Source organism: Protomyctophum parallelum (genome assembly GCF_964188405.1).
Source record: "Protomyctophum parallelum genome assembly, chromosome: 4".
In the NCBI taxonomy this organism is placed as follows: Eukaryota; Metazoa; Chordata; class Actinopteri; order Myctophiformes; family Myctophidae; genus Protomyctophum; species Protomyctophum parallelum.
In genome coordinates this window covers 38913825-38929734 of record NC_139700.1, presented here as the reverse complement: position 1 = coordinate 38929734, position 15910 = coordinate 38913825, and the positions used below count along the sequence as shown (strand labels likewise).

General features: G+C 41.1%; 2 protein-coding genes across 2 annotated transcripts in view; both read left to right on the top strand.

Annotated features, from left to right (window-relative positions):
* bicd1a (bicaudal D homolog 1a) overlaps window positions 1-2188 on the top strand; it is a gene marked incomplete at its 5' end in the record, with an annotated part of 60295 nt that extends 58107 nt beyond the window's left edge. The window contains one exon of the mRNA XM_083763227.1: window positions 1365-2188. Coding sequence (XP_083619353.1) covers window positions 1365-1494 — 130 coding nt within the window. The 3' untranslated portion in view covers window positions 1495-2188. The remainder of the gene's footprint in view (window positions 1-1364) is intronic.
* Window positions 2189-6467: 4279 nt separating this feature from the next.
* LOC310857808 (FYVE, RhoGEF and PH domain-containing protein 4-like) overlaps window positions 6468-15910 on the top strand; it is a 104530-nt gene continuing 95087 nt past the window's right edge. The window contains exon 1 of the mRNA XM_083763717.1: window positions 6468-6771. Coding sequence (XP_083619843.1) covers window positions 6633-6771 — 139 coding nt within the window. The 5' untranslated portion in view covers window positions 6468-6632. The remainder of the gene's footprint in view (window positions 6772-15910) is intronic.

Here is a 15910-nt window from a genome sequence, read left to right as displayed (position 1 = left end):
GCTATTTTCAGCATGCAACTAAGTGTAAAATGACTTGTCTTTTATTTATACTGGATCTCTAGTCCTAACATTTTTTTCTAGTTTTTATTTGTTGATGAAATTGTCAATATATTTAGTCTTAGTTTGCCAGTCCATACATGCCAGTGTTTTCCGCATGGCTGTAGTGGCCTGTAAGCCTGTAATACTCTAATTTACTACTGTGGAAGAACTACAGGCAGAGTTTCAGCTGTATACGGCTGCAGACCGCAGAACCAATCCGTAGGAAGTCATTCAAACAACTCACCAGCTATTTTTCAATATGCAGTTTTATTCTGTGGTCTGCAGCTATTTAAATGTGTTACAGTTTGTAGGAAGTGAGTTCACAGTGGGTTCCCTCAACAAGATATACTATTTTACATAACGTTTTTGATTTATGCAGACAAAAACCTGTGTATCTCTACTATCTAGAAACACAAGTTCATTGGTGGAGGTTACTAGTAGGTACATTAGCATGATCCACTGCTGTTGAAACATGATACGTGAAATACATCACACACACACACACACACACACACACACACACACACACACACACACACACACACACACACACACACACACACACACACACACACACACACACAAACAACACACTAAAGCACACTTTAACTTAAAGAATCTCACTTTTCAACATTTTTGACCGGAGTCCCTCCAGGGCTCTATACTAGTGTTTTTTCTGTTTTCTGCAATGTGTTGTGAGCTTGTCGAACTGCTATTTTCAGTGAAAGCCTTCCACACAATAAGGATGCTGTAATAGGTGAAAAAATAGTTTAAAAAACATAGACCTTGGGCGACATCGATCAATGAAGTATAGGGCTTTGTATGTAGATGAGGAAGATTAGGTTAAAACATCACCATATTCGACAAACTGAAACAAATATAGCACTACAATCCCCAACCATAGTTTTTCCACAACATTTTAATATAATACAACCGTCCAGATATGGCAATAAGGTCAAACTACTGACAAATCTGAACCCTTTCATCTCTAATGTTTTACCTCGTCCACTCTTCTCTCCTGCTCTGTTCCACTTCCGCTGTCTCTCCTGTGGTGTAAACAGCATCAGGTCGTATTGACCTGGTCAACATGTTGTGTGTTCTGCTTGTCCGTTTCGTTCTTTTGTTCATGATGACCATGACATGATTGTAGTTGTAAGCAACGCTTCTGGAGGCAGTGGCATGCCAAATTTACGTCGTGCGACAATGCCACACGGTGGGAAATACTCATGAGCGGCTATTTCCAGCACGCGACACTGTCGCAAATAAAAATAAACCCTCTCTTGTGCTCATCTGGTTTCTCCTCTTTCCCATCATGCACCTTGCAGTCCTAACATTGGGGCCGGCCGGCGGCGGCGGGACGATCAAACAGTTCTCTCCGGTAGCAGCAACCTCCTCTCCCCCTGCGACCCTCGCAAATGTCTGACCCAGCAACAACCACACACCCTCGGCCCCTAAATCTCGCCGGACCTCTGACTGCTCCTGAAGAAGTCCCGTAGAACCAGGGACATCCTGTAAGTGGTGTCGACCCCGCCCTGGTGCCTACTGGCCTCTGTGAGCCCCTAAAAGGCGAAGGCCCGACCCCTTCCCCTCGCTTTCTCCGCGTTGCAAGGGTCGCTGAGCAGATGAAAGGATGCTCCTCATTGGTTGGGCTGAAATTACATCAAATCCTGCCCAGTGTGGTCAAACAGGAAATGGATGACAGAACTGGCGCGAAATGCCATATAGTGGCAACCACTGGAATGTTGTTCCTGTATCTATTTGATTATTTATTTATTACTTATTTATCCAATTGATTGGTTATTTATTCTATTTATTTGTGATATGTTTATTATTACTATTATTTGTAGTGTGTGTCTGTGTGACACAATTTGACTATGTTTGTCAATCCTGACCTGTTTTTATTGCTGTGGCCTGCAGTAATGATATGTATCTATCTATATAGATAATTAATATTTACTCTTCCACACAGAAAATAAATACCCTTTCCTATATCAGACGTCATAAAGTTCTGTGTGGTGAAGTGAAAAGGTTTCAAACCTAGCCTAACACAGGAAACATTGTATAATACAGTATGGAACTGAAATGCTACCTTTACTCAATATTATAACCAAAAGAAAAAAAGAAAAACGTCCCACTTTTACATGTTGCATATTGAATTTACATGTTACATGATGTGGTGATGATGATGGCGGTTTCTTAACAGTCCTTTCTTTTTATTTGCAAGACCTGCATAAAGACTATTTTATACTTGCTTTTTCTTTTGCCAGCAGTTTGTGATGAGGTGCTTGTGTTGTGTTCAGTGAGGTGAACACTAGGCCAGTTGGCCTTTTGAATTGCACACGATTACAGTACTTGACCTTCCTTTTTAGGTCTAAGAAAGAGCGTTTGAATTATTTTTGTCATATGCCTGGTGCAAATCCGCAAAAAGTGTAATTTCTATTGTACAGCTGAAACAGTTGTCATTTTGCATGTCCAGTGTCCATGTACGTTGTGCAAGTAGCAAATGTATTTGCTCCCATCTGTCCGCCCATGCGGGTGTTGGTAAGTCCCCTTAGACCATGACCTCGTCTGAAGTCCAGCACAGTTTAGATGCAGTATTTCCCTGCGATTTAAGCACCATGCTATTCAGATTTAAGATGCGTATCTATGTGGGCACCTATATGTGCCATGCGCTTTATACCTTGTAGTTGTACCATGTTCAATGTTGCGCCATAGATCGTCTAAACAGGGCCCACAGTTGTGTTTTAAAATATGCTAAAACAGGTGTTCTGCATTCTCATTTGAGACTTTGCAATGTATTGGGAAAGCGTGTCTGAACCTTCTTCTCCTACCAGAACAGTGTATGTATGCAGTGACCATTTAGTAGTTCCAGTGAATACATTTCAACATTCAGTTGTCTTTATTTATGTTTGTCCACAAGCTTCCTCCAAACAGTAAATAGTACAAGCACAATGAAATGTAGGACTATGCATTGAAGCAATAACACTGGTCTTTGAATTATCTTGCTGGCATCCGAGGAAGTGGTCTGAAAATCGTTCTCAAATAACGGTCAATTCAAGACGTTGTTATGGCCCTCCACATCTTCAGCCAGTACGTCGCACAGAAAATAGCTGATCCACAAACTCACAACGCATGCGATGTGAAGTGGTGTGAGCTTGTAGATCGGCTATGTGAAACTGGCGGGTGCATGCTTTTGGTTAGACATACCATTGGTCCGATATCTCAAACCTTCACCCTAACCCTAACCTCCCACGGGGCAGCACATCTAAACCTAACCGCACCCCTCACCAACCTTAATCCGGTCGTTTTAATGCACCCCTCACCAACCTTACTCCAGTCGTCTTGACGCACCCATCACCAACCTTACTCCGGTCGTCTTGACACACCCCTCACCAACCTTAATCCGGTCGGACCAATGCTATGTCTAACAATGCTATGTCTAACCAAAGTATGCCTCCCAAACCGGCATGCAACTGTCAGGCTTTTAGTAATTAGTAACTTATGCAACCAAGATGATGAGTCTCTTTTGAGACAGTCTATTGATCAGAGAAAGATGGGACAAAGTCTCACATTATTGGGCATAGCCTGGAATGTTTAACTTATATAATACATTTTGTCTGATTGATCGTGTGTTCGTGTCATCTTACGATACTTTGTCAGTATTTCTGTTGTTCACTCTCCTGATAATTTGAATGCATTGACTAGTTTGTTTTTTATTACGCTGTCATGCAATTCATTCACCAGTGTAAGGTGATTATTACTTATTTTCAAGGGGTGTTTTCTTATGAAGTGTAGAGTAGACAATCACCAACAAGTACATGGACAGTTCAGGTCTGTAGCTGAGTGCGCAGTCGGAAGGTCACTGGTTCTGCCCTCTGCTCAACTATCGAAGGGACACACTGTAAAACACCTATAACGGCTCCCCCAGAGCTCTCATCTGAACAAGCCTTCTGTCTCGTGATGATGTGATGATACTTCCTTTTGTTTTTGATCACTGAGGAAAGCAACTTTGTTTACAGTTGATTTACATGATAATGTGTCCTTTCTGTTAAGTGAACTCTGTTGTTAGATTTGTTTCTCCTTGTCTGTTTTGACAGAATAGAATCTGAATAGATGCAGCGATACATAATCCAAAGGTGGCTTCTGAACCCAGGCTTATCAGCAACACTTTTGTTTGCCCAAAGCCAAATGTCGTCTCCATAGCATGACATGTTGCTTGCCAGCAAGAACCCATCTTCAAGTGCTGTAAACCTGAAGCTCAGCTCGAGTCGGCGAGGAACATTGCCATGCAATTAGGTCTTAGTTATGTTGCACAATAATATAGTCAGTGCAGGAGATGGTCTTTGGAGACACTCATCAAACTAAAAGAAACCATGTGATTTCACCATAAAGACACTGCAATACAGTACATTGGGTTTTATAGTTTCTACTCAGTTGAAAACAGTGTTCAGCTTGTTTCAAAAGTGAATAAAACTCTGTCCTGGGACATAGCTGTCTGTCTTTCCTCCCTTCAAAATGCACCAACTCTAAGGAACGATACAAAGGCCAGCTATGTATAAGTAAGACCTTCACACACACAACATTATAAATGTGTCTGCGTTTATTTTGTGTCACTTTTTTAAATTGTATTATGGGTGCAACTACTGATTATTATATTGACTACTTTTAAGATGAATCTGATTTTCTTTTATTAATTGATATACAGTAGCAATAAATCAATTGCCTGGGGTTACACATAGCCAAGCCCATTTGAGAAACACTGCAGCATAGGGTGCTGATGGCAGCAAGGCTGGCCCACTGAGAATAATATGCCTTGCTTTCTTTATCCACTCCAGATACGGTTTCCAACAGTAGTTTTTAAAGAAATACTGAAACAACTTGTACAAAAGTAAAAGTAAACAACAACGTCGTATGTACACCTGATCAGCTCAGAGACGGGTGCCTAGGCAGGGATCAGGCGATAGAATACAAGAAAATGACCTGCACACCTGCATCTACACTACACTACAATAATGATGACAACTTCATTTATACTAACAACACAGATACTGTATATACAAAAAACAACTGATCACAGTAACCCTTGTTGATGAGGATGAGGCGCAATAGGTGGTGATCCCACCTATCCCGTCCCCTTAAGGGGCACTAGCCCCTCCTATGCTCAGCTTTGAGGGTTTGTGTGAACCTGAGGGGCGTGTCATGGGATCTTTAAATATTTGATTTTATACGGCGGTGCCCAGATAGGCCTACACAATGTTTTATTTATGCTCCAAAATGACTGGATATACAGGTTTTGTATCCATTTCTAACCGTAGAAATTGTAGACCTTAATTGTCGAATGTTTAAGCATTCTAATCTAGCTCTGGTCCATAGCAATAATAAAATAATAATAATAATAATTAATTTTATACTGAGGTGCCCAGGCCTTTGTTGTTGTTTGTTGTTTTTTAGGGGCCTATTAGGGTGACCAGATGTCCCTCTTTGCGTGGGACAGTCCCTCATTTCCAAGACTTTTCAGGCGTCCCACAAATTGAGACCCTGTCCCACATTGTGACTGATGACAGGCAATTGCATCAGTGTTGAAATGCCCTAATAGTTAGTCCCCTAGTTCAGGGGTTTTCAACTGATTGTGAACCAGCTAGGGACCACCACCCTGACTGAGAATCAACCTGGGGACCACTGTTGTGTTGGGAGGGGGGATATGGGCGTTGTGTGGGGGGGAAATTAACCTTCCATATTAAAATCATGTTGCTATTGTAATTTACTGTATGTATGAGCGAGCAGACACATGCAATTAATTATGGGCACATTTCCTAATAATAATATAATAGAAACTCAAGTAGTAAGTTGCTAACCCGGTACTCCAGTATAATTTGTGTGGGACAAGTGTCCCACACAAGCGATACTTCTGTCCCTCAAAAGAACAGTTTGGATCTGCATGGTCACCCTAGGGCCTATACAGGTTCAATGTTTGTTTTAAAAACGCCATTGACAATGAAGGGAACATTTACGTCATATATTGTCCCTCATTACGTCATATTGTCTCTTTATTGTTAATGGCATTTAATGTTTGTGTTGGCACCGTTTGTTTTACATGACCATTACAGGATACATCCCCTAATTAACATGAGTTAGACTTTAATATATTAGCGCCCCTCACTTCATCTATTCTGGATCTGGACTCTAGTCTGCAGGTCCTCCTTTTCAGATGGGATTCCATGAAAACCATGATGAAAACGATGCATGCATCATCGGCTGGTCCTTCCAAGTTCCTGGCAAGCGAAGAGCCAGCGGCCTGGGCGGGGTGGGCGGGGTTTGGGGAGGAGGACGCGCTGCGCGTCAAGGTGACGGTAGCCTCGGAGACCGCGGCGCAGGCGGTGACTGAAGTTGAACGCGTCGTTCGCTGGACACGGAGCTGTTTGTTTACATATTTTATTAGATAAAATACACAAACATAATATTAGTTATATAGGCTACATGTTCAGGACCGCCTTGGATACGTTGCTGTCTGATGTGCGCGTAATTTTGGATCCACATTCCACACACACACGAGAGAGCGTATTTGACAGGTTTGGTTTGAACTTCTTCCATCAATGGTTTCGATGTTGGAGCGGTCAGTGCCTCACAGAGCCATGGACGCGGACGACTTCAGGAGGGTCGCCTTCCGCAAGAAACATCGAGATGTAGAAGAGATCAGCAGTGACACGGAGACGGAGCAACACGACTCCTCAGGTGGGTGAGAGAGGAATGCAATGTAATGCAAATGAATGTACTGTCATGTAATTTAGGGTCGCCTTGCGGCCATGCACTAGTCGCCAGGACCCCAACAGTTGGCTGTACCCTGTTCCCTGCCTGGAAGTTGAACCCCTTCAAACGGGGGGTCCCCCGTCTGATGCTATTCTAATCTAGACTATTAGTTGTTCTTGGTGTTGTTGGGGGGTTCACGCGTAATTTGACCTCCCTTTATTTCTCTATTAACCTTTTGTAAAGTTAAAATAATCTGTCTGGAGAGTGCAACATGCGATCGAGTTAAGAGACAAGTTGGAAGGAGCTATAGGCTACTAGGTATCAAGTATTCTCAGATGACGAGACTATTTACGGCCACTCTTTTCTTAGTCATGCTGTAAACTGTAAACAATGTGTAATGTGTTGTCATAGACTCGTTCGGCCTAGATTTTGAAGGTGCGTTTTACCATGTGGTAATACATAAATTGGCCTCGCTCTGCGCACATTCGTATTATGAAAGGCATATCGCCCGTGTTGAACGCACACACATATGGCGTACGGCGTTCCTGAATATTTTAGCATTGTGGGAGTGTCCATATGTTAATTATTTTCGCTTTGCGCAATTTGCTATTAAGCCCCTTGACCTAAAAACACTCAGCGCATAACGATTAGACGTGGGTCTGACCACCTCATAAACGCAAAAAGCACTGTTTGATTGTACACTTGAGCGGCTCTGGGAGGCTGCTAGAGTGTTGCCATGTCTGTTTATTATAAGCGGCTTCTTTTTCTGTAAAGTTGCTTGTAAATATTGGTAGTTGTACTATTTGTGGTTGCTTTTCTTGTTTCTAAAGTGGTTATTTGGGCTTTTCTCCTAATGTTGTTTAAACCAGTGATCCTCACACAGCACATTCCCCAGATGAATGCATTTGCCCAACTAAGGACTGCTAATCCAAAAATGTAATTAAATTTTTCCAAGATTACTTTTGAAAATAGCAGATCTATACCAGCTCACAATGCATCAGATTCATTCATTAAAACTATGAACTCTGACTGCAGGGGGATATATATAATGATCATTATAACAATGTGCAAGAACATATTTAAAAAGAAGGAAGAACTTTATATTTGTGGACAATCAATCCATTTTTTTATTTTATCTTTTTTGTTTGTCATTAAAATTAATCTGGATATGGCAGACTCACTATCTAGAAAATAAAAACATGGCACTTCATTTAAAATAGGTTACAGACCCCTGTTATATGCGCTTATTTTTATAGACCTATTTACTTGTTTCTATGAGACATGGCAACAGCCTCGTTTTGCGTCTTTTTTTTGTAAAATGTTGAGATTAGAAACGGCCATAATTCTTTCATTTCTCAACCTTAAAAATAAATAAAAACATCTCCATAATCCGTGGGAAGTTTGCTTTCATATGCTGTATCACACCCGATTCAAGTCTTCTTCAATAAAATGCTAAGAGCGAAGACCATATACCATGGGGCCACAGGCACAGCATTAAGCAGCAGCATTCATCATGACTTGAATGAAATAAAATATAATAAACGTTATTTTACTGGTGTTTTTCAATAGAAACAAATTATTTTGAGGCTTAAAGGTGACAGCATGCAGTGCAATAGGAATAATTAACCCAAATGTGACAAAGTCATGTCATGTCTTCTATGGTGCCAGCCTGAAGAAATGTAATACCACGATCCCCAAAGTGCGCATTCCGTATGTGACATCAGCTGACTGGTAAAGAGAATAGTACGGACATGTTGATTGGGTACGTCTCAAACACGCCTTAAACACACCCATGACTAATTCAAGGCCGTTTTGCGCACTCCACGGGGTGTCAAAAGCGCTTCTTAACATGCCCAAAATTGCAATATGACATACCACACGCCCCCAGCTCATAAAACTGTAATATTATATGTAATATTGTTCCACTTGCATAATCGGTAGTTGTGAAAGCATGGACTGACCAGACGAACACACCTATGGCCATGTTTACACACAGCTGCTGCCTGCTGTGCAGTGCAGGTATGAAGGCTGCAAAGACAGACAAGCTTCAACCTGTTGTGTAACCACCTCCTACAGTATAGGCCTCATTCCCCCCAGGGCATTTATTTTTTTACAGTAGAAAAACATTCCTATGGTACTTCTACATACCGCAGGTATTGCAGGTCTTGCAGATATATTGCATAATGACTAGGTGTTGTCTGACTGATTAAAAAATATTTTCACGTCATAGATCCCCAATAAATTGATAGGCCCTATATTTTGGTCATGACCTGGCACTGTCTCATTTGAAAAGTTTTAGTGCCAAGGACCCTCATAAAAAAAAATGTAATGTCGTTATTAAAAAATGTAATTGCGGCTAATAACGTGTCGCATCACGAAGCGTTATGTAAATCGGTTATTTGGAGAATTGGTTAAAATTTTATTGGGGGCTTAATCTTTGAACTGTTCCCCAGAACACACTTTTAGAACCAGTGACGTATAAATGTTGTATGCCATGGTTCAACTTCTGACTACTATAGCTTCACAGATGAAATCTCCTTTTGTTCTTTTTTTTTGCCCCTAACTTATCCTTGTGGTCTAACTCAACTTCAAAGACCCGACATAAATAATTTTACAGTATATGTTGTCATTCTAGACAGTCAGCCAGGCGGCTGTAACAGATCGTTGACCCAGGTTTTCAGGTTGGAAGAATATACAGTATAATACACCTCCAAGACCAGGAACAATCCAGATTCATGTCAACAACCCGGCAAGGCCGGCACAAGCATTCTGTCTGGGCTTGCTCGGAAGGAAAAAAAAAGTCCTGAGATTAAGGCGTGCTTGTGCAATCATAAACCTACAGGATTCTGTTCCTGCAGACTTGCTGTTAACTCTGTTCATCATTGATTCAAATTTCAAACGTCGTACTACATCAACCGTATAGATAAGACTTCCGTTAGTTACCAATGAGCAATGGCATACATGTGCTGACTGTCACTGCAGTGTGGTTGTGTGAATAAGCTCATAACATATCGCACTGCGACGCATTTGATTTTGTGTTAAGGTGGGAAACGGAGGGGACCAAACAAGGGGGTGGCCTTTTCTGAACAGGTAGAGATAAGAGGTTGCCTGGGAAACAGAAGGTTCCCGGTGCGTGTGTTGATGTTGAATGTACTTGAGCAAGACACTTAACCCCTAACTGCTACCTGCCGCTGCCCACATATCTCCCACTTGCTGCTGCAAAGAACACATTTCACTGTATGTGAACATTTATATCGACGAAGAAATGGCCCGGGGAACCAAATGATTATGATTATAATTAAGTATAGAGCCTTGGTCATCCGGCAGTGATTTACTTAAGTAAAAGTATCAAAAGTATCAATACCAGATACCACAATGTATAAATACTCTGTTGCAATGTACTGTATTTAGTTACTTTACACCACTGCATCCCGGATTCCCGGTCAACAGAGTATATAGGTCTGTGGTCTGTGGCAAAATGAGCGCTGAGAATCACGGGGAAGCACCTCCTTGGGGATTACTCGTGCTATTCAACATGTTGCACAACCTCAGTTCTGTTATACCTGGCCTTACACTGAAGTACAAGCACAAAGGAGTGTCCCTACAAACTACATCTACAGATATCAATACAGAGTATTGATATCTCTATATTTAGCTCTATATCTAGTACAGATATCAATACAGATGCCTATTGGTTTCAACATATTTTCAGTGAATTGCCCCGTTCTACAACACAATGTATACATTTCTAGAGGAACCATTCATAGTGGAACACAGGATGAGAAGTGACAGTAATGTGAGGTCTTCTTTAACTCCTTGTTAAAGTCTAACTCCTTTATGGGTTCTCGGATTGACCACTCTCTAAAACCGACCTGTCCTGACTGAGTTGCACTGTACTTTGTGCACTGTTTTTTCTCTAGCCCAAATCTCTTTGCCGGAAATTGCCGATCTACAAGCTTACAAATGCATGTTGACGTAGGGATGCTAGGGCTCCAGTAGGATACGCTCCAGTGAGTACTCTAATAGGGAAGGATGCTTCTGTTGTTGTTTCACAGTCCACAGACTAAAGACATGAGCACAGCTATGCAGCCACAATACGAAATGCTGCATCATTAAATGTAGTATTGAACCATGTCACAATTGTCACATGGATGGAATGTGCAATCATCTGTGTTATGGAAAATCAAGTTGGTCAACTTTTACTTACATGTACAGTATGTGACTTATGGGTTGCTCCCCTCATTCTCTCACACATGCACACACACACACACACACACACACACACACACACACACACACACACACACACACACACACACACACACACACACACACACACAAATACACTCTGACCGCGGTTCACTTTTATTGTATACATTTATTGTTTTAGGCTATTTATTACAAAAGTGTCATGACAGAATTATGTAATATTGTGTACAATTGTGTGAGAGGAACACTCGGGGTGACATGAGTAAACATTTGTTTTTAATTTAATTAATGGTTGAGAACTTGAGATTGGCACATACTACCAACAATTTATAGATTGTTATGTAGGATATGACCGTAGTAATCTATTCAGTCTCAATAAGTCACAGAAGAACTGATAAAGCCATAACATGATCACACTGGCAGAAATTTGTACAGAAGATGTAGTGGTTTGATAGATGTAGACCCGTGTTTGTCTAAACAAATTTATTTTTTTACAATTTAGGCATTTTAATTTAGCAGACGCTCTTAATCCAGAGCGATTTACAGTAAGCAAGGAAAACACAGGTAATGCATTAAATGCATATAAATGTTCATCTAGGATCATAGGTACTGTAAACCAAGAACAGTATCATCGCCCTACCAACAGCCATTAAGATATGTTAATCCCTTGACTCCTTCAAAACCGCTCTCAAAGAGCACCTACGGACGGCTGCAATTCGAAACTGGCCCCCGTAATAAAAATCAGAGTTACCCCCCCATACTGTACATGTTTTTCCCTTTTTGAGGGGCACTAGACCCTCCTATATACAGCTTTTTGTCCTAACTCGTGTCACATTTGCCATTGACAATGAAAGGAGAATTTACGTCATGTGTCTGAGCAAATCGACATGTTACATCATGATGATGTACGATTATAAGAGCGCCCCTCACTTCACACGGGTGTGATTTTGAACTTTTTTATATGATGATTTCCAGTTTTTTCATAGAATTGTACGTCTTTAATTGTTATGATGAATTGAAAATGGTGGACCCTGATGTAAACATGCTTTTCATGGTTTCGACCACAAAATAGCAGTTTTTGTATTGAAAATGTTCAATCAATCAATCAATCAATCAATCAATCAATCAATCATCAGTCTAAAGAGTATAATAGAAAAAACTATAATCTGTACATTGAAACTATACACACTATAGCATGCCAGGTCTGCAATGACCTGGCATCATTCTGTACCATGCTATCTAAATTACATTTTAGCCTTTGCATAAGCCTGCAACATCGTCAAGGATAGTTAAAGGCTATGGGCTAAGGAGTATGAAGAGGTGAGTCTTCAAACTACAGTGGAAGATTGGGACTGAGTCTGCAGTTCTATCTGCAATGGGGAGTTTGTTCCACAGTTTGGGAGAAAGATGGAGAAGAGTCTGGGATGTGTGGAGTATTGTCCCAGGATGTTTTAGGGAAGGTTCTGACAGCTTCCCTGTGTTAGCTGATCTGAGTGAGCGGGAGGGGTTGTAGGGTTGGATCAGGCTTTGAAGACAAAGTGGGTGCCATACCTTTTGGTTGTTTTGTAAAAACATCAGTGTTTTGTTTTGTACATGGGCTACTCACTGGGTGAGCTTGAGCTAGCTTTGATTGCCTCTCCCGCCACAAAAACAGATAATCACTAAACCTCAGTGGCACATGACAATACTGCATGGCTAATTCATGAAGCTGCCCTGTTGCTCTTGTGTTTGCGCCTCCCCTCTGTTAAGCTGACTGATGATGGTGTTTTAATTTGTATGGGGCAAAGAGCTCGGGGCCTAGCAGGATTTGTGCTGGCTGGTTTGTTTGTGGGACTTGGGTTGTGCGTCATGTAACAATGGAGGCGATTGTGTGCAGTGGTGGCCCGCTAAGGGAAGCGAGCGGCAGTGGAACTGCATGAATCGGTGGCTCTGTGGTCTGCTAGCATTCTGTTGTTTCTATTGTTCGCTGCACAGGCCACTGATCCTGAACTGAACCCTCGCAGTCCCCTCCATGCTGGCATCACCTCACTTCTGTCACAAAATACTGGATTCGTAGCCAGGGGTGGACATATCTCTGGTCCATAGCTCTAATGCCGTTGCATTTAGATGACCGATGACTTCTGGGCCTTGCATAAATGCAGACCAGCGTCTCGTCTTTAGCGTAAATAAAAATAACGTTTTTGCTACTCACCAATACAAAAGCGGGTTGTGTCATTAGAAAGCCTATTTCCTTAGTGGAAGCATTCTGCACCACACATATAAAAGGTACTTTTTGGCCAAAAAGGGAAAATACTTTTAGTTACTCCACTGCGCCCTCTACCAATATTGCCAAGAGAAAACCATCATAGAGAATATACTTTCCTCCAGTGAAGAAAAATCCCTTTCTTGCCAAAAAGTACCTTTTTATATGTGTGGTGGGGGGCTCAGAATGCTTCCACGAAGGAAAAGTAGGCTTTCTAATGACACAACCCGCCATTGTAGTGGTGAGTAGCAAAAACTTTATTTTTTATTTACGCTAAAGACGAGAGGCTGGTCTGCATTTATCTGAGCCCCGGAAGTCATCAGTAACATAGCTCTAAATGCAACGGTATTAGAGCTATGGACCAGAGCTAGGGTGGACAGTAACAAAGTTACTTTTGTTATTTTGTGAATACTGTATACTAGATACTGTATTTGTAACACTAAATGCTTGGCGCACCTGAAAACTTATTTTCTGTTTACTAAAGGGCTGGAGAAACAACTCTTTACTTAGTAAGCATTTATTTACATCATCTACTATTTGAATCAATAGTGTACCTGAAGCTGCCCCATAAATACATGCAGTATTTCAGGTTTCTGGTTGAAGCTATAAGCTAGTTTATGTTGACAGTCAAACCAGTGTTGTGTTTTTCCTTTGATATCAGACGGAGGGTTATTGGTCTAGGGATTGAAAGAGATAGTTTGGAGGTTACACCAATGAAGTGTACTGTATAATTATATTCGTTATACTTTATTTGTTTGTTTGTTTATTTGTAAGGACTAGTCCCAATTTGGCCATATGCCCCTATTTGAAAATATGTTGTGCCAGGGACCCCCATAAGAAGAGATTTGTCAACATTTGTTATTTATTATTTATTGTCATTTATTTTTTACAAGAATAAAGATTATGAGAATAATAGAATCAGAAGCATCTTCCATAAAACCCTAATGGTCTTTGATATTGATAAAAGCAAAGATTGTCTCTGAAATCTCTTCAGCTTGTTTGATAAAACCTAAACATAATTTTACATTATTTTGATAATCATTTAGGACATTGGTTCCCAAAATGCACCCCCCCCCCACCTCAAGTACAGCATCACAATAATTGTAATCACTTTATCCATTTATACAGTATGTTGACTGTTAGTCAATAGTAGATCTACAAGCTGCTGTTTTTGAAAAGTTTAAAAAATATATATATTGAAAATCTTCTCTTCTGGGGGTCTCTGCACAACACATTATTCGGGTGTTCCTCAGTGTCTGGTAGATGTCTCAAACCACTGACACACACACACACACACACACACACACACACACACACACACACACACACACACACACACACACACACACACACACACACACACACACACACACACACACACACACACACACACACACACACACACACACACACACACACACACACACACACACACACACACACGTGTATTCCCTCTGGACAGTATTTTATCATTGTGGGTGTGTGCTGCTTTGCTCAACAGGAAATGGGTAATACATCTCAGCATTCCTCACAGGCTATCTAATCTGTTCAACACACACACTTACATACAGTACACAGTACACAAGTTGACTACACGTGTCTGCGCATGCACAATCATGCACATGACATGCACATGTGCAATTGTGCATACAAGCAAATGTTTCAAGGCCTCATTTAAACGAGAACGCAATACTTCACAAATTCCTCTAGGTGGCAGTAAATGGTAAGACATTTTCAACCATCCGCCTTAATAGTGTTTGTGGTTCTAAATTGTGTTAAAATTTTAGTTTACAATGAAATCCCTGTGCCAGATTTACAATTTCATTTCATTCAGAGAAAATACTCCCAGTTTTATACCATTCATCTCCAGTGTACACTGTAGTATGTATATGTATATCATGTTAACTTAATGTAACTGAGAGAGTGTACAAAAATAATGTATCTACCGGTAAATGTACCCTAACAGGTCTATTTGGATCAATGTGTACACTCAGGGTTACAGCCCATATAAGGGTCCATTTGGTTCCGAAGTTATCAATCTTTTTACTGGGGACCCCCTAGAACACACTCAAGGACCCCTGGGGGTCCCTGGACCCAAATTGGAGAAGCACAGTGTTTCAGATGAAAGTCTGGGGAGTTTTAAGAGATGGTGTTCTGTTGATCAGGCTGTAGGCAGAGAGAGCCACGCTCTCTCACTTTGGGATTTGGGTTTTGGTTACGTTGTTTTCATATTGTTGCTGTCGAGCTTAAAAGTTTAATCTGTTTTTATTTTTGTAAATGAATGCCCTACTTTGTTATTAAGGAGTAGTGTTGGTGCAAAAGTAGCCAAAATAGCCGATCTACGTCAACCTCACAATACAGCTACAGTACAATACAGCTCATGATACAATGCTTTGCATCATTATGGGGGCAACAGTATTTCAACATATCTACTTTGTTAGCTGGTGGTCTCCTGTGTAAATTCAAGCCTTTACTTGTACCATCATGTGTGAAATTCAGAAGAAAGGGCCTTGGTTTCACCAATGCAACAGATGTTTTGGTGACAAACATGAGGCTCCGGGAAACATGAAAATGAAACATTCTCTGTAGGCTACCATGATCACACACACACACATGTGCGCGCACACACACACACACACACACACACACACACACACACACACACACACACAC